The sequence below is a fragment of the Armigeres subalbatus genome, chromosome 1 (genome assembly GCF_024139115.2).
Source record: "Armigeres subalbatus isolate Guangzhou_Male chromosome 1, GZ_Asu_2, whole genome shotgun sequence".
NCBI lineage: Eukaryota > Metazoa > Arthropoda > Insecta > Diptera > Culicidae > Armigeres > Armigeres subalbatus.
In genome coordinates this window covers 183,648,401-183,665,132 of record NC_085139.1, presented here as the reverse complement: position 1 = coordinate 183,665,132, position 16,732 = coordinate 183,648,401, and the positions used below count along the sequence as shown (strand labels likewise).

Here is a 16,732-nt window from a genome sequence, read left to right as displayed (position 1 = left end):
GCAACCTTGTATGGATAAATCACTCGTTCTCAGCAACTGTATTAAATATTTAACGCTCTTTGGGATTGATGGCTGCACACTCAAAGATTCCAACATAATTCAAGCTCTATCTGGTAAAAGGGCGAATGTCGCAAGACAGAATTCTCTTCTAGAGTTTCCATCCCGGGACATCCCGGGACGAAAAATCCCGGGATTTGGGAAAATTCGGGATTTCCCGATTCCCGGGATATTATTTTTGAAATCCCGAGAATCCCGGGATACCCGACAAAAAGTAATGGTTCATTTCCGGTTCGCTAACATTTAGATTTTTCTTCTTACAAAAGTTATTTGTTTTAAACGCGAAACCCAACTTAGGTGATAAACTCATATTATATTTTCATATCTCCCAACAGACAAGATTTTTCCAAGCTCGTTTATTTGGTAGGCTCAGGCATGTATACGGAGCCAAGGTTCTTTGTGATGCACAATCGATATCATCTTATTATTAAATTAGTAAGAGAGGAACAGACATGAAAATATCGGAGATAGTTAATAGAACACCTTCACAAAAAAATATTAGATTCCCCTATACCACTCAATGGAGGGCTACTGACTGATACTTTTTCCAGCAGCTACAGCTCTCTATTAATTAAACGACAAGTATCTACAGTACAAGATCAGCTACATCTATTTGGCGCCTGCTTTCTACCCATCTCCCGTCTACAGCGAGGTTGTGGACACTAGCTGATATTCGTCTTGCTAATCTCCTCGCGCCGCCCAACAATGAGACAGTCTTCCTGAGCTTATTGCCTCCAAAACAATTCTTGATCTAATTCATGTCCTTCCAATCGACGCTCGTACAACAAACTTTCCAGCACATGCGCAAGTACAAGTGGTTCGTCAACAAGCTGCAATCAATTTGTACAATTCTTATGTCTAAATTGTACACCAACTTTAATCGCGTAATCTATTAACCCCATTATCGTTAAATTATCGAACTCCGATAATAATTGAGTTGATTCATCTTTATCGCAGCAAGCGATTACGTTGAACACAATCAACTTTATCGGCGATAGCGATAAATTAACGATTAACATCAAGAGTAGGAAGCGATCTGTTCAAGATTAGGAAGAGAAGCAGCTCTTGGCAAAAGTATCAATTAGTAGCCTGCCTTGGGTTGGAGGATACTCTAGTATTGTGTTTTATTTGTGAGGGAGTTTCAATATCTTCGATAGGTTATGGGCCCAGTACGATTCTACTGCGCATCTTCCATCTTTCGTCACTAGGGTGTTGAATGCAATCCCAGCAACTGTCTAAGCTCAATCCATATTAAAACAATGCAAACAGTCAAGCCGACTTCAACCGTCAGCGAACTCTTCTTCTCGTACTCGGCGATCATATATTCCAAAAGGGTACTCTACCTTCCGAGAAAAACGTGAATATTATTTGCTTCTCGAAGTCGAAAGAATCGATTCAAATTTGAATAGAATTGAGTTCCGATTTGAAATCTGTATTATCTGGCCTTTCTAAAATATGAACTTTTCCCCTGAACATTGAATAGAATCGTTTTTAAATCAAAAAATAAGTTTCCTAAGGAAACATCGAAAAATCCCGGGATCCCGGGATTTCCCGGGATATACGAAAAAGTTCATCCCGAGTCCCGGGACAACGAAAATGGCCGGGAAATGGAAACTCTATTCTCTTCGTCAACTTCCCCTCTTTTGAATAAAAGTGACTTCCCCTGTACGAGCACCTAAAATTTCTTAGCAGTTTATCACCTCAGAATGCAAATTTGCATTGTTTTCTATCGTTCCGAGGTGATAAACCACAAAGAAATCCACTGCTTGTCACTTTTATTTAAAAGAGGGGAAGTCGACGAAGAGAATTCTCTCTTGCGACATTCGTCCTTATTCCAGATAGAGCTTGAATTGGCGCATATTAGTGGCAGTTTTTCAACGTAGTAAGTCAATAAGTTGAGCTCTTAATACATAATAATCCTATTTTACATAGAGGGTTAAAATTAAATAATTGGATTCGTTATTTTACCGAATATTAGAAGAAGAAGCGACGAAATTCGTGCTTTAATTCTTTGTTTCTTGATGAGAAGAATATATGTTCGGTGAGAAGGAAAACGGAACAGTTCCCCTTTTCCCTTATTTTTTTCTGCTCCGATTGTTTCATTTCAACTTTCATTTAAAAGGGATTATACCGTATCATCGCGATATAAATAATAAATACACATATCGCACTAACCGGTAGTGCCTGTGCGAGCTTACACAGAAGGGCGGTTTGCAAATTGTGTAACGCTGTAGGGGACTCGACGGGGTGATACCAAACGTCATGGTTCATACAAACAAATTTAACCATCCATATAAAAAGTTCCACGAGGTGGAGGGAGGGATTAAAATTGTACACTTTTGCGTTTCGTAACTTGTGAATAGTCCCAAAGGTGATAAATTTGTCCCAATGATGTGGATAATCGAAAATATGAAATTAAATCAGTCACAACACCAATCATTCTGCCATTTATTAACGATTGAATTAACCTTGACCGTCTGTGTATGTTTACCCCGAATTGACTGCTCCAGCGATTGTTCCGCTGTTACGGATGATTGCAGTTAGTTAATTCGAGCAAATTTGGTCGTGCTTTGTCAAGCCTTCTTTGAATGTAGGCTGTACAACATCCGTCAGTAGCTCTCGAAATTACAGATACTAATACCTATCCATCACACCAAACTTTCCAGCAGGTCCTTTTTCTCCTTATCCGTCGCAAAGTCGTCACTCGGTTGGCTATGGCACTCCATTTTTAACGTGTTGATGCAATACGCAATAACGACACCGTTGTCAAACAACTTGAACACCACCTTCGACACCACAATCACCAGCAGTAGAAATTTCACCACAACCGCAAATCCCGTCATGCGATGATAGATCCATCCGATATTGGCAAGTTGAAATCCAAGATGCACTATCGACTTTGCAGTCTGTTGCAGTTTACCGCCGCTGGAACACGCCGCATGGTGGCAGTTCCTCGTCATCAGGGCGCAATCAAAAACGAAAGCATTCATAAGAAGCAGCACATTCCAGATTGTCCCCAGCAGGTCGTAATCATCCTTCAAATAGCCAACCACAATCGATGTGATGACAAATTTTGCCACCAGCAACAGCACCGGAGAATTAGTGTCTCTGTTGAACAGCTTGAAAACGCAGGGTAAGTGTTCCAGCTGAGCTGCCACCAGACTGGGCTCCAAAGCGAGAAAGTAGCTGTTCATGGATCCGGAATAGTAGCAGGAAACGATTATCGGAAGTTCTGGACATTTCACCCGAATTAGGTGCTCGTACAGGGGAAGCAGGATAGTCTGATTCGCTGATGCGATATCGGATGGAAAGCATTTGAGCTCTTTAATTGCTATTAGGAACATCAATAAGATAATGGTTGATAATAAAGGCAAGGCTAGATCTTGTCCACCAAATTCAGCAGAGGTAATTTTAAGCCATATTTTAAGCATCCAAAAACTTATAAAAAGGACTTTCATGTAAATGCAGTAGCTGGGAGTCGTCCAATGAATACTACAGCAGTTAAATACTGTCAGAAGTAGGTTTGATCCTAAAGCTATAGAACGTCTCCAGTGGTGATTCGTTGCAATTATTCGAAAACGATGTTCCAACAAAATGTCCACGTATTCTACGATGATGTCGCACGCACAAAGTGTCATGTAGTGATTGCCGATCACTGATGAAAAGAATTGTATATAAACATAAGCACTCGCCAATTGAGGTCCATTCGTGGCCAGAATAAACCGAAACGATTCCACCGGATTAACTGTAAATAATTGTAAAATAATTCCAAAATCATCTCTCCACTTGGCTGCCATTTATCACTCGGTTGCTCACCTAGCTCCGAATCACGGGAACGGACGAGGTAGATGAAATGTAAAATCAACACCGTCCCATCGCTAACGAGTCGAAAATGGCTCTCTGGTGGTGCTGCTGCTGCTGCTGCTTTCAGCTGATGTTGGTCCTGCATCAGCTGGGATGCCACGCAAAGTGTGAAACTGACGGCAAACGAAGAAATCAGAAACAACCGTCCGTGTGCGTCCATTTCCGGTGGAAAACTAATTAGAGAGACGGATCCAGATTGCGCTTAAACAGTGGAACCGGCTGCAACCGCCCAAGCGCCAACCGTTTAGTCACAGACAAAAGGATATTATTTTCTGTCATTTAGAAATTAGCAACCCTATAGGGTTAACGTAACTTTTGGTAGATATCAATTGGTGCCATTCTGTATAACTAGTTTGGATTAATAACCAAAATCAAGGTACTTCAATTCTAACAAATAACATTTTTTTCCAAGTGATCTTTGATGGCAGTTGCGAAGACCACTTTGCCGTAGATTAAAAGGGGTCCGCGACGTTAGGCATGAGGACGTTAGGTATAAGTACGTTAGACATAAGTACGTTAGGCATAAGTACGTTAGGCATAATGGACGTTAGGCATAATTCTGCCTTCTTTATGTCATGGGCTGTTCTTTGGGTCATTTTATGCCAAACGTCCATTATGCCTAACGTACATTATGCCTAACGTCCGTTATGCCTAACGTACTTATGTCTAACGTACTTATGCCTAACGTACTCATGCCTAACAGGATGTACCCGATTAAAAGGGCAAACATCTCTGAAACTTGAACTACGCATATCGGGGAAGGGTCGTTTGGCCGAAACCCATTCGGTCGAAAGCCATTTGGCCGAATTCCACTAGGCCGAAAATTGTTTGGCCGAATATACCATAACAAACCGTTAGGCCGAAAGTCGTTTGGCCGAAAAAGTCGTTTGGCCGAAAGGGTCATTTGGCCGAAAGGGTCGTTTGGTTGAAAAAGTCAATTGGCCGAAAGGGTCGTTTGCCGGAGGGGTCATTTGACCGAAAGGGTCATTAGGCCGAAAGGGTCATTTGGTCGAATAGGACATTTGGCCGAATAAGACATTTGGCGAATAGGTCATTTGGCCGAATAGGTCATTTGGCCGAATAGGTAATTTGAAAAGTGAAAAATTAGGAGTAAGAAGAAAGACGTCTCAATTCTCATTCCTTATTTCTCACTTCTCACTGTTTAAAATGAGGAGCGCGTAGTGAGAAGTAAGACGTCTCACTACTCACTTTTTACAGCGAGAAGCGAGTAGTGCAAGACGTCTCTCTTCTCATTCCTATTTTCTCACTTTTCAAATGACCTATTCGGTCAAATGACCGTTTCGGCCAAATGACCCTTTCGGCCAAATGAGCCTTTTGGTCAAATGACTTTTGGCCAGATGGGTTTCGGCCTAATGATTTGTTCGTCCTAGTGCCATTCGGCCAAATGGCTTTCGGCCAAATGGGTTTTGGCCAAACGACCCTTCCCCAGTTGCTTGCAGTATCCGATGGTATTGCCCCACGAATTCTCTTGCAATTGGTGTTAGTCGATGGCATGAATTTTGGGTTGGAAGTTATCTCGACTTCTCCGGGCACAGAAATGTTAACCTCATGATACTTACTTGATACTTGATGGGCTACAGCTCTTCGATGAACCTACGCTGAATGGAGTATCCTTCTCCAGTGGACTCGATCCTCGATAGTCTCATGATATACGATTGCAAAAATGGTAACTTAGAAACCTTGCGAGTAATAACTGTGGGAGTGCTGAACGAACACTAAGCAGTGAGGAGGCAAAGTCCAAGTGGATGTAGTAGCTATAAGATGAAGAAGAAGACCTTGTAAGCGATATAACTTTGTGTTAGCTGTAGTCGATATTCGCTGTTTTTGTAGACACTTTCCATCCACCCCTTCGATAGGACCTTCTCCTTGGAAATATAGCGCACGGCTCTACTGCCCGTCTACACATAATTATCCCATGTTGAAATTGATGGAAAACCCCAAACTCGAGTAAATTTGTCCCTCAATTCCACGTCGAGCACCCGTGCGAGACAGCTGCATAGTCCGCGTACTGTCGATTATTCTTCAGGGTTTTCAAAGTCGTCAAAGTCGGGTTTTTTATTACCAAAACTGTTAACATCGTGCTATCCAGTTTCCACGAACGGTAATGGCCGCCAGTTTGCCTGCGGGTCAGTCTCTAATTTGACATTTGTGGAGGTCAACTGCACCCACCACTGTTGAATTAGTGGGACAAATTGACTCGAGTTTGAATTTTTTGATCGAAGGTAATATGGGACAATTATGCGCAGAACGGTAGTCTAGCCTCACCAACTCTCATAACACAGCAATATTTTTTGATCCAGAAACAGCTGCTATATTGCTTCACGGTTCCACTTTTTACTCCAGAAAATAGGTTTTTGTTGTGTTCACATTCGCGTCATACCAGCCATTTTTTTATTCTGATGGTTCTGACAATGGCAAATCGATTTCCTCACTAGCCATCTTCGTCAAGGCACTTACCCTAAACCGATTAGCTTGCAACAAGTTGCTATCGGCTGAGAATCCTGAACATTGACGGGATTTGTATTTGCGATCTGAAAATATGGCCAAAATATATTCATTTACACCAGAATTGCATAAAAAGCTTATCCCCAATTAATTGCATATTATTCGGCAGCACGGCCGTACGAAAATCATTTTTTGTTAAACATCTTGGCTGAGCATATGTACAGCACGTGTTTCGAAAGGGACAAATTGATATGGAATTTGCGAAAAATAATCCACGTGTCTTGGAGGGACTCGAACCCTTAACCTCCTACTCTCCAGATAGGCGTGATAACCCGTTTCGGCCAAATGATCCTTCCTGCCACGTGACCATTTCGGCACATTGAGTTATTCGGCTAACTGTTGTTTTCTTTCAGCCAAAGGAACTGTTTGACCAAATGACATTTCCGGCAAAATAATTTTAGACTAGTTGGGCTTAAGCATGGTTTTCAGCCCTTCCAACAGACGATTTTAGCTATATTTGCTGTAGAGGACTATTTTTGGTCATATAAGCGAGCTTTAGTCACCTCCAATGTTTGCTGGGTTGTGGCAAAATGGCTTTCTACCAAACGACTCTTCTCCAGAGAAATCTGACATTTCGAAAACTCGAATACCCTCCTGGTCGGACAAGAATTCTTACAATGTCCGGTTGCTTGACATAGAAAACATTGGTCCTTTAAGCCGTCATAAAACACCTTCACAATCCGGTTTCTAACTAAAATCGACGTCGAAATTACCTCATCGACAGCCAATCTGCCGTGTTTGTTGACCACCAATAACGAATATTCATCGAAAATTTCCAGTCGGAGATCAAATATCCTAACGAAGCAAATATTCTGACCTGCAGCCATCATGTACACTTGTATACGTCCGCTCGTCGTAAAATACTTTAAATATTTTGGTGCAATGAGAATTTTAGCGATTAAATTTTATTTGGCTGCTACTGATGCCAACGTCAATCACTGGATGATTTGCTGCCGACACGCTGTAGGCGCCAACCATGCTTACACATGCGCTTTCGATTCTGCTACCGACGGCAACGTTCTACCATCGGCAAGCGATTATGTTGTGCAGTTATGTTTGTATGAAAATATGGTCCTAAAAAGAAGCGATTTCTTTTCATTTTATTGCACATATTGAATCACTAATAGCAAAAAAAAAACAAAGTTATAATTTGTCGAGAAAATTCCCCTTCTTGCCGAAGGCCGCTGCTAGGACCGATACTGACGCCACGATTGTGCTACCGACACCAGGCGATTGCGTTTGGTACTTTGAAGGAGGTTCGTCTTGGGTCAATTTTCTATTGTCACTCTTCTCATTAATATGAATTTTAAATCACTTACAGCACATAACCAAACGCAGAATCTTGCTAGAAAATTTCACTGAACGAATTTGCCACAGTCACTGGTTGAACTTTGGAAAAAATCTCTCATCCTAACTTTCTTCCGAATACATTGGTGGTCCTGTCCGAATATGATGGTGATCCTGAAAAGAACGTCTCTTAATGTCTCCAATCCCTATCAGCAACCACTGCCACTCCACCATTGATGATCGCCCGCTACGCCACTGACTGTTGCGACAGCCGTTGTCGCTGGGACTGCTACCCGTCGCCTTCGTTCGCTCTCCACAAATGTGACGATGTGTGAGAGGTTTACAATAGAGAGCATATGGAGTCTGTATGATATGTGTGGTTGCGATTATACAGGGTGTGTGCATATAATTATAAATATAATTTACGAATTCATAGTGTGTAGTTCAAACTAAGTTAAGAGTGTTCTAAACATGCCGGCCGCCGTTGAAGCCGTCCGCTTCAACCATTTTCTGCAATCGTCGAAATTCGGCCAGTCACGATCTAGCAACCACGCTGTCGGTCTTGTTGTCATCTTCGGTGGATTCTGTAGGCAGGACAGCGATCTCAGTGACCGCTCGCTTGTATTGTCCGGAGGCAGTCTTGACAATGACTACCCGAACTCTTCCATCCTTGCCTGCTACAGTGTCTACAATCCGCCCCAATGGCCATTGGAGCGGGGGTACGTTCGCTTGCTTGACAAGTACTAGCTGACCAGCGCGGACATCAAACTGTGGCTGTTTCCATTTCGCTCGCTGCTAAAGTTGACTGACGTAGTCCAGTTGCCAGCAACGCCAGAGGTCTTGGACCGATTTTCGCATCTCCTGTAGACGAGACAGATGATTCGGATTGATGTCGATCAGATCGGGCTCCGGGATGGCAACGAGGGGTTCGCCAACTAGGAAGTGACCAGGAGTTAAAACGGAACAATCGTCAGGAGAATCTGTAAGCGGAGAAAGAGGACGGGAATTGAGTACCGATTCGATCTGGGCAACGACGGTTTGGAGCTGGTCCACGGAGAATGAGCGGTTGCCCATTATGCGCCGAAAGTGGTGCTTGAAGGATTTTATTCCGGCTTCCCAGATACCGCCAAAGTGTAGCGAACGAGCCGGGATAAAGCGAAATTTTATTCCACTTTCCAAGCAGAAGTTTTCCCAGTCTATGGACCGAAATTGACGACGAAACTCGTCTCGCATTGTGCGAAGTTCTCGGTCTGCTCCGACGAAAGCAGTCGCGTTGTCGCAATGTAGTTCGAGCACACGACCGCGACGACGTTTATGCAGGCAACGGAGGACAAATCTGCGACGACTTCAAGGTGCACAGCTTTAACCACGAGGCACACGAGTAGTCCGACGTACACTTTTACCGACGCGCCCCGACCACTTAACGGACGTACGAAAAACGGTCCACAGTAATCCATCCCCGAGTGTATGAACGGTCTAGCAGGTGACACGCAAACAGATGGAAGAGGTGCCATTATTTGTTGAGCTAGTCGTGGTTGACACCGGAAACAGGTAACACATTGACGTACCACTTTGCGTGCTAGTTGTCGACCCCGGACTGGCCAGAATCGCTGACGAATGGTTGCGAGTGTGAGCGTGGGACCGCCGTGAAGTGTTCGAATATGGCACGATCAGGCGATGAGCCAACTGAGTCGGTGATCAGCTGGGAGCAGTATCGGAAAGCGAGTGTCGAAGCAGGTCTTCATATTCGCAAGTCTTCCGCAAAGTCTGAGCAATCCAAACTGATCCATGAACAACTTCAGATCAGTGGTGACTTCGACATTGGCAAAACTGTAGCAGCTTGTGCACCTTGGATGTGGCTATAATGACGAACTTCCATATGGAAATTATCCAGTTGGGCTTGTTGGGACGAGGATCTTGAGTGCATGTTCATCTTCTTCAGGGTTCAGTGAACCATCGATGCGATCATTTCGAGGGAGTTTGGCATTGTTAAAGAATCGATAGCATCGTGCTACTACCCGCACTAGCTTGGCTAGGTCCCAAAAACGATCAAAGATTGTTGAGTACTGTGCATAGAATGCACTGAACAAGCTTCTTGCTGCAAATAACGAGCATCCGGCGTCGAAATCACACACTCGGACCAACTGTCGACGGGATCCTTGAGAAAACTTGGTCCATGCCACCACAAATCGTCCGTCGAGATCTGACTTGCCATCATTCCTCGAGAAATACGATCAGCTGGATTCAGTTCCGACGGGACATGCCTCCACTTGGAGCCATTGGTTAGGCACTGGATCTCTGCGAATCGGTTCGATACGAAGACTTTCCAGACATTCGACTGAGATTTCAGCCAGTGCAAAACAATATTGGAGTCCACCCAAAACGTTGGTGGTTCGACGAAATCGGTTTCCCTCCGAAGAGCGGCAGAGCGACGCACAGTTCAAGTCGAGGAATTGACTGCTTACGTAATGGAGCGACACGAGATTTAGCTGTCAGTAGATGACTATGGCATTGTCTGAATTCGTCAGTTAAGACGACGTAGATGCAGCAGCCATATTCTGCTTTCGATGCATCGCAGAAGCAGTGCAAACTGTATTGTCGATTCTTGACTGCTCTGCGTGGTACGGAGAGTGCTTGTAGCTGGTTGAGCTCCGAGCGATAGGTTGCCCACCAGGAAGCGTGTTCTTCAGACAGTTGATCGTCCCAGGACCAGTCTCAGGACTTGGACCAACATTTTAGCTTTAACAACTACAGGTTCGAGAAGACCAAGAGGGTCAAATAATTGCGACATTTCGGATACGACGAGGCGTTTAGTCGCAACTTGCAGCTGCAGATCTGGGATCTTGAACTGAAATGTGTCTGATTGGGACAACCAAAGTAGTCCTAGGGTCTTGACTGTAGGTGTGCGATCTATTTCGAGTTCTGGTTTGGTTTCCCACAATTGACGAGGTACGTTGCTGAGGACGGATGTGTCGTTTGTTGCCCATTTTCTGAGCACGAGGCCTGCTGTTTTCAGTATTTCCATTAACTGCGTTCACATCGCGTGGCGAGACTTGGTACGATGGCGAACCGATTGCTTCAGCCGATTGATCAATTACAACTGGTGTTGATTGGTTTGGTGCTGCGACAGATGTCCCAGGAACCGTAGAAGACATAAACGGTGGGAGATGCAGCAGGGAGTGGTGCTTCTTGAAGCACTGTTTACAGGAACTGCTGGAACAATCCTTCGCCATGTGCGTACCCTTCAAGCAGTTTATGCAAAGCCCATGCTTCTTGACGAACTCGAAGCGTTGTTGCGGAATCAGGCCTTGGAAACCACTGCACTGCACTGAAACAAGAGATGCGCTTGCTTGCAGTAGGTGCACATCTTCGTGTTATCTGCAGCAACATGGGCTGTAAAGCGAGATTTTGACGATTTGGGTTCATACTGGGTGTTGGTTGGGTGGGAGAGCATCAGTGATTTTATAATTCGCGATCTTTTGTGAACAAACTCAATGAGTTCTTTATAAGTGGGTCGCTCGCTATCATCCACATGGGTTTCCCACTCTCGCAGTGTGCCAGGATCTAGGCAACTGCTCAAACGCTCAACGAGAAACGAGTTCCAGTGCTCTTCAGCTGTCTCGAGTTTATTGAGTAACTGAACATGACGATCGAAACTATCGGCCAACTCTGACAGTCCCAAAGCGGATTCCCTTTTCAATGGGTTGATCGCCAATAGAGCTGACATGTGTTGCTTAAGGTCACTCCTGACGGAATCCATAGGCAGCGCACAACTGTCATTTTTGTTGATTTAGCTTTGCTGCCTCGCAGCATGCGTGAAATAATAAAAATAACAGATGTGCGTTGCTCCCGTATCGAGTGGTGTGCCCCCGAAAACGAGAGCACTTTTAATCTGGGATTCCGTCAGCTCAGGAGTAACCTTAATGAGCATATTTGGATTCTCGTAACGATATTTCAACAGATTCCACGCAACTTGATAATCGTCGGCAGAAATATCAAGTGCGGAAATCACACGAGAGGCCTCGTCTGTCAACAATGCTCGCAGATAATGCATCTTCTGTACTGCTGTCAATTGCTGATTAGAATGAGCGCGGTGACGGATTTTCAACAAAAATCGGCAAGAAAACAATTTTGTTTTTTTTTTCTCTTCGACAGTTTCTTCTACATCTACATCTAAGCACAAAATAAGAGAGAAATGTTTGTTCACATTTTTTTTTATTTTATAAATACAATCGCATTTCACGTATGCCGTGAACTGCAACTCACTGTCCCGAGTTTCGGCACCAAATAATGTTCACGATTGCAGTGCGTGTAGTGATTCACTCGCGACGAATTCGATTTCACTGTCTGTGATATGATCACGGCGAAATTCTTCGAGGGGAAAAGGTCCAAAATCACTTGCGAACCAAACCACTCGAACTGCGACAACGACGACGGGGATCTTCTTTCACCTTTAAAACGGGTTTGTTCGGATTGACCGACCGACGGAATAAATAGCAAAAGCGTGCGTTTAGTTCGAGTGCTGTATTCAACTAACTGCTGTGACGATCGTGTGAGAGGTTTACAATAGAGAGCTTATGGAGTCTGAATGATATGTGTGGTTGCGATTATACAGGGTGTGTGCATATAATTATAAATAAAACTAGTCGACCCGGCAGACGTTGTCCTGCGTAGTAGGCAAAAATGCGTGTTGTGAACTGCCCATGCGCAATTTCCATACGAATCTTTATTTTGGGTTTTCACGATTTAATCAACCCTACTCGTGATTTTCGCAAGAAGAAACATCATATAAACCCGTCGGAAACGATAACGAACATATTAGCCGAAGGAATTAAGAAAATCCGCCCAACCGTTTTCATGTTATGCGGATACGAACACAGACCATTTCATTTTTATTATATAGAAGATTTACGAATTCATAGTGTGTAGTTCAAACTAAGTTAAGAGTGTTCTAAACAAGGATATATAAATAGATATGAATATAAATGCGCTTTTAACTTCCAAAATCTTTCAAAATTTGGTAACGGTTCCCAATTTTAAAATTTTATTTTGCACCCCTTATCCGAACCTTCACATAGCTTACGTCAAAAAAATGCAAATGTCACATGACTCTCAACTGTTCGTCTACTTCACCCAACCGTGTGATAATAATGTCTTACATCTGTACGACAGATCTTCTAATCGCACCCTCGGGTGCAATGTTGAGCTGATTGAATTCATCTAAGGTCATAAATGAGGTTGACACTTCATCTGCAAAACGAATGCTTGAATTCGTGTCATCAAGCATTGCACGTATCAGGCTAATCAGTTTCGTCAGAAAACCATTTTCACAGTGCCCATTTCGTCGGAGTAAAAAAGTACACGACCTTGGCGCTCGAATCGAACAGTAAATTTCGATGCCACGTCCTCTTGTCTATGTGGTACTTCTATGTGCTAATGTCTAAACTGCATTGCTGCCGCCGCCAGTGCATCAACTAACACGTGATGCGACACACGTGGAATCGATGGTGTTGGATTATGGTGTAATAGCAATGGAAGGCCCGACAAATGGTGATGATGTTTGCAGATCGATTTCCAAAGTAAATATTTGATGCGATAGATTACAACCGCGTAATTCCGCTTGCCTTCTCACCGTTGCCGTTCGGTTTGAAACCGCATCAACACATCATTCCCTGTCGCGCGATTCATGGTTGAGCGGATTAATTTCTTGGCAGAGATGTGTTTTGTGAGTTAGTTTGTAATGGAAAGTCAATAGTAATAGATATTGTTTGAGTAGATATGATACATGCATTTATGATACCTACATCATTTATTTATACCTACTGCGGATTTCGAACGCATGATAGCTATCAACATGTAAAACTACAAGGTTAAAAGACTATTATTCTTCCATTTACTTCCACTATTAACTTTTTTATGTATCAACAAGCAGATACGTATTTCGTTTCCTACTTGGAAACTTCTTCAGTGTTTGTTATCGACTACATAAAACATACATAAAAAAGTTAATAGTGGAAGTAAATGGAAGAATAATAGTCTTTTAACCTTGTAGCATTTCCCCTAAGACGCTCTAAAATAATTAATCATAATTAATCAATGTAAAACTAATTTTATATAGAATGCCACAATCCACTATAAATATTAAAAACCATGTTTCCGTCAACTCTAAAGTATTCTGTCGCAGTTCATCTATGTGAATGTTGATACGTATTGTGTCTATATGTTCAATAAGTTTATTCGATATGAGAAAACGCATTTTCATTCAGAACATTAGAACTCTAACCCAACCAAATATTCAATAGATACGACATAACGAGCTCCACAAACTCCTGATTCGGTCATTGTTTCACTGAGCCCCCAAAAGTTAAAGCATAATTTCATAATGAACCACAAATTCCCAGGATTCACACCACGCTCGTTAATCTGTTGTTCCGCGCGAAGCTGTTGCTCCAGCGCAAGGCACCTGGAAGCTATTGTTCTTCGCTCCAGCATCCAACACTCCAACAAGCCAAACACTACTCTACCGGAGTGGAGTGGTGTCGGATGCCTGTCGCGAGCTGAATTCTGCAGGACCCCACAGGGGACAGACAAGTTTATTAGAGTTTCACTTTTTGCTGCTGCTGCTGCTGTTTCCACTCTGCACTCCTCCTGAGTTAACGGACAGAGCAACAGACTGGGGCGGCGGGTGGTGCCACGATGGCAAATCGTCCCACATCCCGTCGCGTTCGGGGGAAGTGTTTTGTTCCCCGCTGTTGTAGTGGAATTTGCGGCCAACACGGTAGCGGCAGCGGAAATAGTTGAAACATCAACAGCAACAGCGCTTCACAGAGAGCTATGTTGTCGTCATCGTCGTTGTCGTGCGCGAGAGAAGACCCTGTTGAATAGACGAGCGAAAAAAAAAATGGTTCGCATTACAACTGCGAAACTGTTTGCATAGAGTTAACAAGCACAAATAAGTTAACGATAGAGGTGGGAAACATAGCTGTAGTCGCACAACAAAAAATAGATCCTGCGAACAAATGGGAATTCCAGTGCCACTACTAACCAACAGGAGCAGTGAGACTATGGATGGCGAATGGAAAGCGTGGTTTATAATAGAGAGGAAATTGTAAAACGCTACAGCTTCCCATTGCAGCACGGTGACGGATATTTGAACAAAAATCGACAAGAATAAAAATTTTGTTTTTTTTTTTCTTTTCTCACTTCGACAGTTTCTTTATCAATTTCGTGCAATAAGTGAGCAATGTTTGTTTACATTTTTATTTAATTTTATAAATACAATCGCATTCCACGTTTGCCAAGGGGTAACAAATAGCTGTTCACTACAAAAAAAAACAAAATGGAATGGAAAAAAATGAAGTGGGTTTCGCCAACTTACAGGATGCAGAGAAGTAAGCCGGAGATATTGATTGAAGATCAGCGCAAGGTGAACTCAAGTGTTTGATTTCTAAAATTAAAAAGCTCCCTAAAGCGGGAGCTATCGTATTCTTGGATGATTTGATTTGATGTAAACCAACAGTTCGCTAGATGAGTTGTCCAGCTTTTCCGAGAAGTTGTAAAAACCAGAATGGAAGTTGATTACATGTCATTATGTTTTAATGCAAGCTTCAAGATTTTCAGTTCAAGATCATGTGAGCTGACTAACTCGGAACAAAATAAACACCCTTTCTGGGAAACAAAATTTCAGAATCATCTCGCTCGGCCCTCAGAGTGTCACCATTGTGAACTCGGGAGCACTTGTGAAATCGCCTGGGAAATACTGCACGAGGCTGGTTAATGTCGAGAACCAATACACTTTATTCCGAAGAAAAATCTTCACGGGAAGCCTGACACAAACTAACTAGATAACCGAATGATCCTGTAACCTATATAACTTGTTAACCCGCCGTTTTTCATGAGGGGCCTCAATTCCGTGCTGACATAGAGCAACGGTTAATCGTCATCGGGTACTTCTACTCAAGAACTTACTACCCCTACTTAGAGCAGTACCGTTACTATGGTGTTCGAGTAAAATGGCTTCAGCATGTGTTATTAGATTCACACATCAGCGTGTCAATCGGCGAGCAGCAAGCCATGACTTTGCCTCTTCTAGTCAGACCTCCGCGGCATGCACACGCATCCATGGAAAGTCGCTGTCCCAACTTCGTTCCGGCCATTTAGAGTCACACAGTCACGAGAACTTTATCATTTGGTGTATGTTTACCCGGGTAGAAGCCATGGCCGATTTGAAACAAATGTGGTACACATATTTTCTATCCTCAAGGAATGCTAACAAAGGGTGTGTGAGGGTCGTAGTTGAAAGGGAAGGTGGAGTGGGGAGGTTTTTTGTTCAAAAAAACGAACAATTCAGTGTAATACTCAGCCCCCTGGACCGGTTTCAGCCAAATTTTGTACACATATCAACTATAAGAAGACGTCATTTTTTCTACACCCAGGCAGGGATATTACTTAGAAAATAAAAAAATCAGCGTAACTTCTAAGCCCCTTGACCGATTTCAACCAAATCTATATAACAAAAATGAGTTGAGATTTCCTTTCTGACGATTTAGCTCTCGAACGGGTTGACCGATTTGCAAGATTTTTTCCCTAATCTATTCGTTTTGGGATCCGCAAGGTTTGTATATACAAAAAGATAGTGAATTTAATGGGGAAATGTTGAAAATCATTAGAATAAAAATTTTGGGTCACCTGTTGAGGAAACAAAACAAACGCACGGAAATTGATCTATAGTGCGTGCAGCAAATAGTTCATTTTGACATTTGCAACCCCTGGGTGAAGCTGGGTTTCTTTCGATAGTAAGAGATAAAAGAACAGGCAACAATATAAAAATTTGCACCGAAATATTATTAAAGTATCAAAATATGCTATGGGTTAGAACAAATCAATAGCACATGATATTGATCACTACTTGCAAATAATATAACTTGATACCTTCATGATATTCTGGGGCATAATATTGATATTATCGTCTGGTCTTTTATCTCTTATATCAATCATG

At 42.9% G+C, this 16,732-nt stretch overlaps 2 protein-coding genes across 3 annotated transcripts in view; one reads left to right on the top strand and one right to left on the bottom strand.

Annotated features, from left to right (window-relative positions):
• Positions 1–16,732, top strand: part of LOC134205589 (sex determination protein fruitless) — a 692,280-nt gene that overhangs the window by 143,629 nt on the left and 531,919 nt on the right. The window lies entirely within an intron of this gene.
• Positions 2,508–4,135, bottom strand: LOC134209001 (uncharacterized). The gene is made up of 2 exons (XM_062684976.1): positions 3,874–4,135; positions 2,508–3,802 (listed from the first exon to the last, which is right to left on the bottom strand). The coding sequence occupies exons 1-2, from the start codon at positions 4,079–4,081 to the stop codon at positions 2,706–2,708; spliced, it is 1,305 nt and encodes a 434-aa protein (XP_062540960.1). The 5' UTR covers positions 4,082–4,135; the 3' UTR covers positions 2,508–2,705.

Bases quoted from the DNA above. Each gene is read 5' to 3' on its own strand.
- LOC134209001 (XM_062684976.1), bottom strand. From the start codon at position 4,081: ATGGACGCACACGGACGGTTGTTTCTGATTTCTTCGTTTGCCGTCAGT. The intron at 3,803-3,873 runs GTGAGCAACCGA...AATTATTTACAG, and splicing joins TTCCCGTGATTCGGAGCTAG to TTAATCCGGTGGAATCGTTT.